The sequence below is a fragment of the Lutzomyia longipalpis genome, chromosome 3 (assembly GCF_024334085.1).
Source record: "Lutzomyia longipalpis isolate SR_M1_2022 chromosome 3, ASM2433408v1".
NCBI classification, from domain to species: Eukaryota; Metazoa; Arthropoda; class Insecta; order Diptera; family Psychodidae; genus Lutzomyia; species Lutzomyia longipalpis.
Genome location: NC_074709.1, coordinates 21,400,047 through 21,413,314, shown reverse-complemented (window position 1 = coordinate 21,413,314; position 13,268 = coordinate 21,400,047). Strand labels below are relative to the sequence as shown.

General features: G+C 28.2%; 1 protein-coding gene across 5 annotated transcripts in view; it reads right to left on the bottom strand.

Annotated features, from left to right (window-relative positions):
* Positions 1-7: 7 nt before the first annotated feature.
* LOC129792598 (glutamate-gated chloride channel) overlaps positions 8-13,268 on the bottom strand; it is a 51,666-nt gene continuing 38,405 nt past the window's right edge. For 3 of the 5 annotated variants that reach the window (XM_055831814.1, XM_055831816.1, XM_055831813.1), the window contains 5 exons: positions 12,920-13,134; positions 9,568-9,618; positions 6,761-6,982; positions 5,819-5,929; positions 8-4,517 (listed from right to left, as the gene is read on the bottom strand). In XM_055831814.1, coding sequence (XP_055687789.1) covers positions 4,371-4,517; positions 5,819-5,929; positions 6,761-6,982; positions 9,568-9,618; positions 12,920-13,134 — 746 coding nt within the window. In that variant the 3' untranslated portion in view covers positions 8-4,370. The remainder of the gene's footprint in view (positions 4,518-5,818; positions 5,930-6,760; positions 6,983-9,567; positions 9,619-12,919; positions 13,135-13,268) is intronic. The other 2 variants (XM_055831815.1, XM_055831817.1) reach the window with 2 other exon arrangements.

Below are 13,268 nucleotides of genomic sequence, written 5' to 3'. Positions count from 1 at the left end.
AACAACAAAGTTTTTAACGCGTTTATTTATTTATTTGAAACTAACGTCCAAATTTAAATATTACATTCATTTAAAGAATTAACTTAACGAAATGAGGCAAAATTAGGTTCTGAATTATGTATCTGCAACAAATTCATTTTAAATTACAATATTGTACATTCTTTCATAAATTTGAACTAACTAATTATTTTTTAATGCTATAAATAGGCTCTATTAGCCAAATCTAAGTTATAGAATTTGCGAATAATTTTTCATAAAACGATCAACACTACGGTTTTTCAGTCCATCCATGAATAAAATGGTTAATTCTCTTTAATGTGAATAAACTTCACCAGATGTTAAACATTTTTCATATATCTTTCAATTTTTTTTGTGAATTCGCATCTATAGTTTTCTTATATAATTTAGTATACTTAATATGTGTAAAATTTGTGAATTTTATTATTTACAAAAGCGTCTTCCTACCTATGACTTTCTTTTATTACACTGTTTTTGTTTTTAATTGGCGGCATTGCGTGAATACTTTTTATCTATATCTTACGTACTAAGGATATCGATCTAAAAGTTTTTTTTCTTAAACTTTTCTTTCATTGAAGTGATATCATTTTTTTAATATATAATTTCTAAATTTTCTCTCTTTTTCCATTTGTGGGGAACGCATGCAATCCGTTTTTATTATATTTCAGCATATTTAAAAATGTTTTATTAGTTAGTTTTTTTTTGTTTGTTTGTCGTGAAAATATGCAGAGATCAGCTAGAGATGGGCTAGAGATGGTTTTTAAAAAATATAACGTGGTTTCTCTATGTTATTTTGTTTCTGAAATTCTTTAGCCAACAACATGTGAAAATTCTTTACTACATTTTTTTGGTTTACTGTATCTACTATGCATTTATGATTTTCCCCTTAATTATACCCATATTGTTCGAACATTTTTTTTTTCATTTTATACTTTTCTTTTTTTTTCAACGATTTTATTCTGTTTTTTTTTGGCATGTTTGAATGCTTGGAGCATTCTATCCATATTTTTTCTTTCATATTTTAATAATCACATTATTAGCTGAGCTGTTATTATTTATGTTTTTACACTTATACTCTTTTTCTTGTGTATTCTTAATTAATTGAAAATGAACTTTGCAAGAGAATTTATTAAAAATATGAAAGTATTTACTTATGAACTTTTTCATAATTTATAAGAATGTACGGAAATATCAGACAAAAGTACAGATGAAAAAATATCTTTAATAAAAACCTTTTTTTTTTAAATAAAATTAAGAGAGATCTAAGTAGATATATCCACTTCAACGGCCTAGGATTAGGCTTTGCTTTAAAACACAAGAATATGTACACTGTAAAAATTCACAAATCATTGGTAGACGCAATTCTACAGAAGGCTACGAGACGGATTGAATTGTGTAACAAATAAATATTATTAAATATAATATAAAAAATATATGTAATAATATTTAAAATATTATTTTATTTTGGATAAACAAGTAATTAAACGTTTTATTTAAAAAATAAATTACCATAACAATTCAATTATCATCTCCTTATATTATGAAATGTTTTAAATATTATTTAAGATATGATTTTACAAATGATGTTGGATTGTAGGTTTTCGCACATACCTACTTATTTGTTGGTATTCCACTTACGTAACATACCAAGTAGTATTATGTTTTTTTTACAATATAATTCCAGCTTTTTATTAAAATGTTTTTTTCGTTTTTCTTTTAAATGGTGCTACTTAAAAATGGAAAAATATGCAGTTATTTCATCATTAGAAAGGAAAAAGAGTGAGAAAATCCTAATTAATCAAAGGATAAGGCGCTTGAGCTGGGATTTTAGGAAAATTTAAAAATAAAAAAAGGCTAAAGAAGCCTTAGCTTAATTCAAAAACAAAATTGTGGCACAGAAATTGCATTGAAAAAAATACTTATGGGATTTATGATGTAATTTTGGTTTTTCTTTTTTCATTGAAGTAGTAGGGGGCTTTCGGGTTGCAACAATATGAGGGCATTTTAAAAAAATAGTATTGTAACAATCTTCCATTCTAAACAAAGGTTGGCAAATATGGGTTCTATGGCGAGTTTTTTTTTAAATACGAGCTCTATCCAATGTGTTCTTTTATCTCAGTTTCCATTTCTTTTATTTTAAGAAGTTTAATAAAAAATGTTTTTTTTTTAAATTTTTTTTTTAACAAAGACTGGGGTAATTTAAACTACATGTCCTTAAATAACTTGAATGGCATAATAATTTCCTGAATTTTGCGTTTTATTTTTAAAAGAAAATAAAAATAGGTAAGTAAAATTATCGCTCAAGCATAAAAAATATTTTTTTTTTCAGAAGAATACCGACAGTTTTCTATATAGGGGATTTAGCAGTTTCATTTATATGGTGTTTCATATGAGTGAAAATACCAAGTATTTTATCCCATATCTGTCTAAAAGATTTATTTGCTGTGAAATATTTTTCTTCACAATATTGCAAAATGGTCACAGATAAGGGAAATAAGAAATTTAAGGCATGCTCTCCATTAGTGCACTTTTGGTGTGACTTTGTCATCAAATCCCGTCGAAGGCGCAATGTGTTTGACACGGATAAAATATTTCGTGATTAGCGTAGCTTTTACAGAAATAATTTTTATTTTTCAAATATTCCACAGCAAATTGATATGTCAATGAAAATATTGGGCACAAAAATCACAAGATAAGCATTGTGTACAAAAATGTCACATTTTTTTTGTTATGTTGTTTTGGTAAGAAATTTTCGTTTTACAAGATAATTTACTAAAATATTTTATTTCGTTTCAAGTTTTTTTTTCGTTTTCATTAAAAGTTTTTTTTTATAGCATAAAAGTGTTTTACAATTTGGTCCAATTTTTACCATATCGTCCCCAAACTCGTCTGAAATACAAATATTTCACCCATAGTAGTGACACCGGAATGGGATTTGAGAAGAATTTTTGAGTATATGGTTTTTCACATTTTCTCAATAAATCTCATTTATTTATTTTTTCGGGTTTTAAAAAGCATGTGCAATGAAATATTACATTTTCCTTCGTATATAGAATATTTTTTAATGTGTATAAAATATACTGATTTTTGTTTTAATATTGTATGTTATGTATGTACATAATATAACTTATATTGATTTCTTTTTCATTTTTTTCTTAATCTCACTATTTACATTGTTTTTTTTTTAACAATACAGAAAAATTTTCTCAAATAATATGTACATACATATATTTATCAAATATTCATTTTCCTGGGAGTGTTTTAAAAAGAAAAACATACAAAATATGAGATGAAATATAGTTGTAATACAGTTACATCTACTTTTTAATTAAAAATTAATTAATATAAATACATATGTATAGTTTTTACACAACAGATAAAAAACCGATAGAAATATGAGAGATTTCGCTTTTTTAATGTTTTTTTTTTAATTTTAATTTTTTTTATATTTAGTCTCATTTATTGCTCCAAGAAAATAAAATTGTTTATGGCTATATTCATTTGAGAACATATTTTTTATGCGCTTATTAAAACACAGTTCATTTTGGTGAAGAGATATTCAGGGGGAATCATTTTTTTGTTAAAGACATTTGAATTTAGTAGAGTTTTTTTTGTCATAAAATTTATTAATTTATTATTACATTGTTTTTTGATTTGAAAAAAAAAAATTACTCATATTTTTCTTTATAAATATGTCAATTATAAAGCATTGATTTCGTCGCTTTTTAACGTTTCTTTAACATTTTTTTTTCACTTTTACTCATCAATGGTGAGCTGATCAATGCACACGAAACATTTGAAATTGCGGTGATAATTAAATTTAATTATTATTACCTTACATTTTATTCATTTCAACTCGATACACAAAATATGGATTCCATAAATTGCGAAAGTAACTTTCAACCTAATGCGTATTCTATGCAATAAAATTTAATTTACATCTTCGATTTGCATAAAGAAAGGCAGTTTTTTTTTACTCCACATCATTGATTCGGCTATGTATTTTCAATTGAAAAAAAATGCGGTGTTTTCTCAATATGTTTTTATTTGTGTAATTGAATTTTTGCAATTTTTAGAATTTTTTGTGATTTTTTTTCTTTGAAATGTCTAGTCAATGAATACTTATTTTGAATAAGTAATTCACATTAAATCCTCATAATTTTCTTCCTACAACCTTTTAATAGAGACTGAAGCACCTATTTGTATTTTTTTATTCGAAAACCATTTTCGAAAATTCGATTTTTTTTCTGGTTTATCTTACATAACAAAGATATAGAAATGAAGTGACGAAATTGTAAAATACTTGTCCATATTCTCAATTGATGAAGGTGATGCGCGATATTGAGCCATTTCTAGGAGAATCCCTTGTAGTGTATGAAGAAGAATATGAGAAAGATAGCATATGCAGTTGGAAATGTGATCCTAGCGATGACATCAATTGTTTTAGCTACTCTTATTGGGTGTGGTGGTTCTTTTTTTCGCACTTGAACGAAGCATGTCTGCAAGAAAGAATCGATTTTTATGTTTAATTATTTAGAAGAAAAAAAAAGAATAAAGATGCAATCTTGTCATTATTTAATGCAGCAGCATAGTGAATTTTGTGTCTGTACACAGCTATTTTCTAAACAGATAGACAAATATACTATGAAGGCTATAGTGAGATCAAGAGACATTTGAAGATTTTTCATGTGACTTATGTAATATTAACTAACCACTAACTAATTAACATTAATAATTATTTAAATAATAATAATAAATTTGATGACCTACTCCCTGTATTATGCAACTATCTACACTTTTTTAATTTTTATATGTACAGTACATACATACATATACCAATTATTATGAGAGTAAAATACGTATAAAAGAAGAACTATTTAACCCTTTACGGACCGTAATAAATCTATAATAAAAAATTCGATAATTTTTGAGGATTTCTTTGAGCTCAAAAAGGCATTTTTGGCCAAAATCCTCGACTTTGGTTTTTTGGTTTTTCGTCTTTCATTATCTTTTAAGTTTTTACCTCTGAGACGGTTATACAGATTTTCATTTTCGGCTTATCATTGGATACCCTAGCTCCCCTAGCTAAAGAATTATCAAAATTTCAAGGAAATATTGTATGACTTTCGATATATTTTGTTTTTACTTAAAAAATACTATTAACTTAAGCGCCTCTTTTGATACTTTTTTCGAAGTAACAATGTCCAAAATATATTTACGGTTTGGCTAGATCTTTTTTGTACTTGATTTGATCAAGAATAGGATGTAAAATTTGAAATCTGATTTCATCTTTTACCGAGTTTCCGATCTTTTAGACAGTTTAAGTCTTCTTAAGAGCTTTCATTTGAGTTCAATTTGATCAAAATTGTGCAATTGTAATTGAAAAATATATTTGATTTTCCATGAAAAATTTAAACAGATTGTATTGACGGTTTGTCTGATTTTGAAATATGAATGAGGATTTCTACAACAGTAGCCGTGATTGAAAACAAAAGTTTTGATATTTATGGCTCGGGTTAGGGGACGGATTTGACCCTAACCGTCACAAAACATCCCGGCTCTACCTGAACTTTACTTTTTACTGCAACCCTCTATCAATTGCAATTTCGCGCTATACTTAGGCCAAACGGCTGGACAGCCCAGACTAATGGACGGACTACTGGAAACTTTTTCAAAATGATTTTTTAATAGATAACTGATAAATATCCTAAATACTTCCAGTAGTAATAAGGCTTCAAATAAATTCTTCAATACCGCTGATCGTAAAACAAGGAGAGTAAAAGTAGAAAAGTGTTCAAACCTCTGTTGCACAGCCGTTGTTTGCTGAATGTGTGCAAGGGCTCGTTCCACCTCCGCAACTCGTGCACGCAACTATCTCATTAGGACCTCCTGATTCGCGTTTCTTTTCGCCCTGTTTTGAGGAGAAGGACAACATGAATTATTTGTATAAACCGTATATAAACTGTCTAGCACACATCTTTTAACGAAGCACAATGCATGCTAATAACCACTCACCGGCTGCATAAATAGTGTTCCACACGTGGCAGCAATGAATTGAAAATGAGTTACGGAATTAGCTTTTGAGGGCTTGCAGGTTAAACATTTTCATATACAAAACTCGATTTATTTTAGAAAAAATCTTTTAACTTTTAACAAAGAGTAAAATTGTTAAAATGCAATTTCGAATCAGAAATAAATAACTAAATTAGAATTAATATATAGCGAAAAGCTCAGCATTGGCAAGTTTTGTGAGAGATCCGTTTAAAGGATTTTTAGTATCTCTATAGAGGTTTATGTGTCTGTTTATATATAGTGGAATGTGATAATGTGTAAGTGATGACTTTAAGTTAATTGAAGTAAATTGGTAGGAGTTATATTTAAAGTACTTGGAGTAATATTGGTTGGTAATAAGAGAGAAAAAAATTGTTAGATTTTGGTATTATTTTAGTATAAAAGGTTTAGGTAAGAGTTAAAGGGACTTATAGGTAAGATAATGTATCCATCAACGCAGTTTTATGTTATACAACAACCGAAGTACCTCAATGTACATTTCTCCTGTTTTATGTTGAGTCTATGTACAACTTGTAATTGTTTTTTATTAGACTATGACCTATCATGATTATTAGAATTTTCCATCACAACAAATATTGTAGTAAAATTTTATCATTCGGGTTAGTTGGTTTTCAGGGGAAAAACAGGAAACGCCATAAACCAATAAAACCCTGTGGCAAGATAAACTCACAGACTCCTCATCGTCGCAATTGCCATTAATCGTAGTCTCATAAGGGACTGTGCGTGAGATTTTCCTTCGTGGTGGTTTAACAGGGGACTCCCCGCCACCCATTTCTACATCATCCTGGTCCATCTCATGCGATGCCTTTTCTTTTTCAACTTCCTTCCTTGCTGGGGTATCTGGTGGTTTCTCTGCATTTATTGCCGCCATAAATTCTGATTCGATCACTTCCTATATGTGAGTATTTGCAACTAATTATCCTTAAATATTCAACGTTCAGAGCAATCATATGCACAAATACCCTGCGAGTATTTAAATTCTTATCGGATAGTTCATGTAGTGTTAATCAAACTTTATACTAAACTAACTATATGTAAACATATATTGTTTAAATGTTTGACATTGAGATTGATTTGGAAGCGAACAATGTAAAGTAGCACAATTAGTTGGCAAAAACTTTAATTTTTAATTAGATCACAAACTTTTTTTTAATTATTGTTCCAATTTTTGTTATTTATACTTCTACATAAATATACCTACTTATTGCGAAACTTATTCATTGTTATAATTGAAAAAGATTTTTCAATATAATATTTTTTGAATGCGAGTGTTTTCCATCAACCACATGAGATATTCAAGAAAAAATTGTTTTGTTAATTTTTGTAAATTAAAACCAGGAAAATAATAGATTCAAAAGAACAATAAGAAATCCCAAAATATTCAAAAAGCTCAATTTATTTAAAAACATTATTAATACAAAAACAGTAGAATGTGGGTGAAGTAAATCACACAATAGAGTTATTGGAAAATCCTTGGAAAACGTATAATTCATTACAAAATAGCAAAGGGATCTGAAAGGAAAATATTTCCTATAAAACCATATTTAATTCACGTGGAGATTTTACAAAAATTCACACAAAAGTGGTGAGTAAGAGGTAAAGTTTAGTATAGCCCTTACCCCATATATGTAATTTCCGAAAATTAAAAAAAAAATATTTTACCTAAGCCCCTAATCAAATGTGAGCTTTCATTTAAAGCCTCAAAGCTCGCCATTTGCCGTAATACTATTTATTGAGTTGTTAGAGTTATACGACAAGTGACGAGTTGTAAATTAAAATAATTTAAGTCAGGCATTTAAGTTTAACTATTAACGATTTTTAAATAAAAATCAACCACCATTTGGAATAAAACTAATATAGCACCAGAATCTGTTATTTTTCAAAATCGAACACCAAGAGAGTTAGTAATTCAGAATTAAATTTATTAAAGAGTCGCTCTGTACCATTTTTAAACATAAAACAAACAAAAACAGTAGGTATTGTCTAGTATCAATTAAGCCAAACCAACTAACCAATTAGGGTAAACCCAGCCCAAAAGTTCTTTCGACATTAATCGCAAACGACTTAAACAATTTTGATCAAATCGAGCTCAAATTAAAGGTTTCGAGAAAATCTAAAAATATTGTGCAATATTCCTAAAATCACCGTTAGATGTTCTAAAATTGAAAATCGAAATTTTCAAATTATTTACCCTGTATTTCGTGTATCTCATAAATTCAATTATTGATTTTCATTAAATTTATTACTTAATTTCACAAATAAAATTAATTCTGTCTCCTCCCATACATTCATTTGTAGCAATGAAATTAAATTATTAATAATTATTCTTCCATCTACTTTATCTTCATCTGATAAATCGAATTATTTTTAATTAAATATTGACAAATTTCCAATTTCTCATAACTGACGGACGCGTGTTTAATGGTTTTCTTTAGACGATTTAATAATTGGTTAAAATTTCGTAGGTTTAGACCTAATAAAATTCTTAGAATTCCCTGACTTAACATACCTATTAGTTTTTCTAAAAAATACTTTTATTAAAACAAATCCTTTCAATATCTTTTTGTTCTATTTCTATAGTCCCTTTTCTAGACATCCACAACTTAAGTATTTGTGTGGATGATAAAACTATTCAGCCCGTGAGTAAGAGGTACATACCTATTATTTATATTGAAAAGCCTTTTTATAACTACTTAAAAACCTATTTTTGTTAATTTAATGAGAATAAGTTTACATGTTGCATAAAGTGTAATGTAATCGAATACAGTTTACAATGCACATTAATGATATAAACAGTTAAAGCTTAATAGTTTGAACGTATGGATGCAATTTTTATTATGGTTTTCTTAATTAATAGCTAAAATTTTAAAACGACACAGTTTTTAAAAATATAATTGCAGAAGACAAAGTGCAAAGTGCAATATCACTATAATTTATTTTCCTTTCTACAAAACCATTATTATTCTCTTACTCCGAGACGTGAGTTTTGGATGTTATTAATAAAAGCGGGATTTAAATGAAAATGAAGGAAGTAGAAAGCTTAGGTTTTCTGCTAAAATAGTCGCTATATATAACGAAAAAAATGAGAGATAAACTGTGAAAACGGTTTAATATATTCTGAGTTTGAACATATTAAAACTTTACTTTGACAATTTATATTACATGTTTAAGCATCATAGAAAAGGTAGGATTTGCTCAGAAGATTCGATATGTACTGTATCAGCGACAGAAGTAGCGAGGCACACAAAAGAAAACTATTTTTTTTAGTTAGAATTAAGCAGAAAATGTATTAATTCAAAATTAAAGAATCATGGCGTTTTCTGTTCTTGCAAAGAGAACTTTCTTTTTATTTGACTCTCTTTTGGGAACATCAGAAAAGGAATTTGACTACAAAATGCAGGGAAGGAGTGGATAGGAGGGTGAAATAAAATTAATAGTGAAAAAGAAGCAAGAGAATAAATAAAAGTGATAGCTTACCAAGGGACTTGCGAGAATTATTCCAATCCTGCTAAGGACAGCTGGAAGTCGCTGTAAAATGATAGAGTACACATATTGTTTGTAACTAAAAAGACACACTTTTGACAAAGAAGACATGTGCTTTGTTTAAAATTGAGAAGAAACTAGAGATTTTTTTCTGAATTTTTAAATTCAAACATTAAATGAAAGTGCTGTGATGCCGTAGATGGACCATTTAGAAAGAATTCTCTTCTTAAATTTATTTGTATTTTTGGGATGTTTTCATCTTTTTGGCGCTATTTTATATCTATCCTCAGTAGCGAGAATTTAAAATTAAAAAAATGGTATTCTTATCCAAAAAATAACTGACGCTATTCACACTATAATGTACTAACTCATAACATCTAAAACATCCTACAGAGACAACAAGTCTAAATAATTTTATTGCTACATAACTTGATAAAAATTTAAGATATAAATATATTTTTATTTTGTATAAAATACCATTAATATCATGTAAAAATTAGGAATTATTTTAGCCATTTTTTCTTCAATTTTTTGAAAGCATAAGAAGCTGTTTAGCTGATGAAGTTGAGAATCAAATGATATAAAGCACTGAACTGAACATGTAGTCCCATTATCTTGCTGTTAAGCCTTATTTGTCTTAGGCAATTCAACTTAACTAAAAAAAATATATTACCTAGACGATTAAGGGATCATATTTGGTAAGAGTTGGGTTTTAATTTGTTTTCCAAAATTATGATTAAGCTTGCTCCAAGTTGGTTTGTGATTATTTTATTTAATTATTAGTGTTTTCTGTGAACTCTGTTTGAAAAAAAAAAAGTGGAATAGAATGTATTGCCATACAAAACACACAAAAACACACATACGTGCCAACCTACCAAGTTCTGATAAGAAGATATATACGTTTAATTCTCTAAAAAAAATGTGTCACAACGTTACATATTTTATCGAGGATAATGATTTTGATTTCTATATGCAAAATACTTCCTCATGTCCCGGTATTTAATAAATATAAAATTTAACACAAGTGATATGCATTGAAATAATTATATAACAGCTAATAGAAAAGAAAGAGGTAGGTACAAAAATATTTATAAAAAAAGTAATTGAAAAAATACACAAAAGTTTAATAGAAGAACATCCAAATCTCATTAATTTTCTAATAATCAATCTTCGAAATAAAATTATTCGTGAGCCTTTTTTATTGATTATTTTTTTCATATAAAGGAAAACTAACTAGGTTTTGTTATAAGCGGATCCTCTTAACTGACCTAAAAATTTTTGTGAGGGCACATTTTACGCATCCCCTTCACTCCAAAAAATGGTGGTGAAAAAATACTTCTGCAAACAATTGGTTCCAAATATACCAATAAATTGCATTTTACCTAATATTGACAGTAAAGACTAATATTACATGCTTGCAGGTGACGGGTTATAAATAGAAAAAAACATATAACATAATATATTCGTGCAAATTGAATCAATTTATAAATAAAATTTATTTGGGTTGTTTTTGCGAAATGGAATTGATGAGAGAAATTATTTGAATTTTAGTATATTCCGCGGTTTTTAAGTCAGAGTATTTATTAGTGTCAAACTAAATGCTCGTCCAATAATATTCCAAATTGAAATACATAGCATAAAAATAGAAATGAAAAATCTTCCAAAAAAATATTCAAAACTATTAATTAAAAAAAAAACGTGGAAAGTTTATGCTGTGAAAAAAAAATTTAAAAAAAAACGAACTTTGACCATAAAATAATTTTTGTCACGTATTAATCAACATGACGGTCAATCTAAAAGATAAAAAAAGAAGAAGTAACAAGAGAATTTCTGTCTGCTTGTGGTAAGTAAACTCCTGCGAAACGGCTGAGCCGATAGAGCTGATTGTGATAAGGCTCTGTGTAATGTATAAATTTTGTTCCCTTCTTCATTCATAACGCCCCATGGCAAACACCTATCTCCTCTTACTCCTTAATACAGCTACTATACAAAAATTTCTTCATATAACATCTTCAAATGAGGTTTGCTCACACTTGATTGGAGGCCTGTGTAAACTTATGTTATTAATATTTTACTCTGCACACGGAACAAAGTCTTAGAAGATTTTGTAAGTAAAACATCAATGAATTTGTCTTGATTTTCATTATACCCTATTTAAATATTATCGACGATGGTATTGACATATAATTACGCGAATACTCTTAAATTACGTAAGTGAACGTTTTTCCCTAAATTCATTAAAATGTCAACAAATATTTTAGTTCAACATTTAGCGAAAATATCTCAATATTGCAGCATTGACAAAATGCAAATTCACAATATTTTTGGGTTGTAATAAGAAAAGTATAATCTAAAAAAAAATGAAATAAAATACCTACATACATATTTATTCTTATTTCGGTATGGAAACTATAATATACAAAATTTTGTTTTCTGCTCCAGACAGGTAGGGCACAGACTAAATGGAATATCGGGAATTGAAATCATATTGCATGCTCAATATCTCCTCAGGGCTCAAACAATATTATTTTATTTTTCGAATGTTCAAAATAAAAACTGCATCACAGGCACACGTCTTGTCTCATCGACAACACTGCATTCTCTTTTCTTTTTCATTTCATATAGATTATTGAATTGCTTGGTTGCATTTTCTTATTATCTGCGTCTTGTGTTTTATTACCTTTTAAATGCATTGACGAGAAATCATCCGTATTTTAGTAAATTATCTTTTATTTTCTTCTTGCTTAAGTCTATACAAGTTTACGAGAAATAGAGAGTTGGGAAAAAACGGAGAAAACCAAAGAAAAAAAATGCCAAGGAGCTATAAAATGCATAGCAACATAGTAAATAAATAATAATATTTCTTTCAAACCACTTACAATCTATGAGTTGAATTCAAGACATTCAATGAAAAACTTAATGTAATAAACTCATATATCAAAAAAGGTACAATTTACTTTTCTTGATACGGAAAGAATCATCTTAGGAGGAAAGAGCGAACGAATTCACGTTAGTCTGAATTCTGAAGAAGCATAATAGATAAAAGATATGCATAAAAAACCAAAATATAAAAATACATCAAGAATTTAGTAGAATGAGAAAAATCTTCTGAAAGAAACACCAATAGGAAGGAAGTCAAAAAAAAAAAAAATTACAGGGAAAAGCATGTCCCTGTATACAAGTAAGGGATGATGTAAGACCATACCATACATATTATAGATAATGCAGAAATATTATGAAAGAGTTGCAGTAGCAGAGAAAATTAGATTTGAACTCTGCGAAATATTTCTTTTTGCCATATAATTATGCTACAGCACGAGGAAAAATGTTTTGTGATTTTATTTACCTGTGTAACAGGATTCTCTCCTGGTCGATAAACAACATTGTGGAGTGGACGTTTCCGTCCAACGTAATTAACACAGACAAATTCCAGAAGGGATGCATAGATGAAGCACATACACACGCCATCCCATACGTTCATTGCCGTTAAATTGGATACAACTGGCAATGTGCTCCGGAAACCATTGGATGTTGTGAAAAAATTCAACATTGTTGTGACACCTGCAGAAAGACAGAGATAATGCTGTAATATTGAGAATGCTCAACTGTGCAAATCAAATCAATTTTTAATACAGCAGACATTCTATGGAGAACGGTGAAATATAAATACTCCCACAAAATATAGAATTAGTATA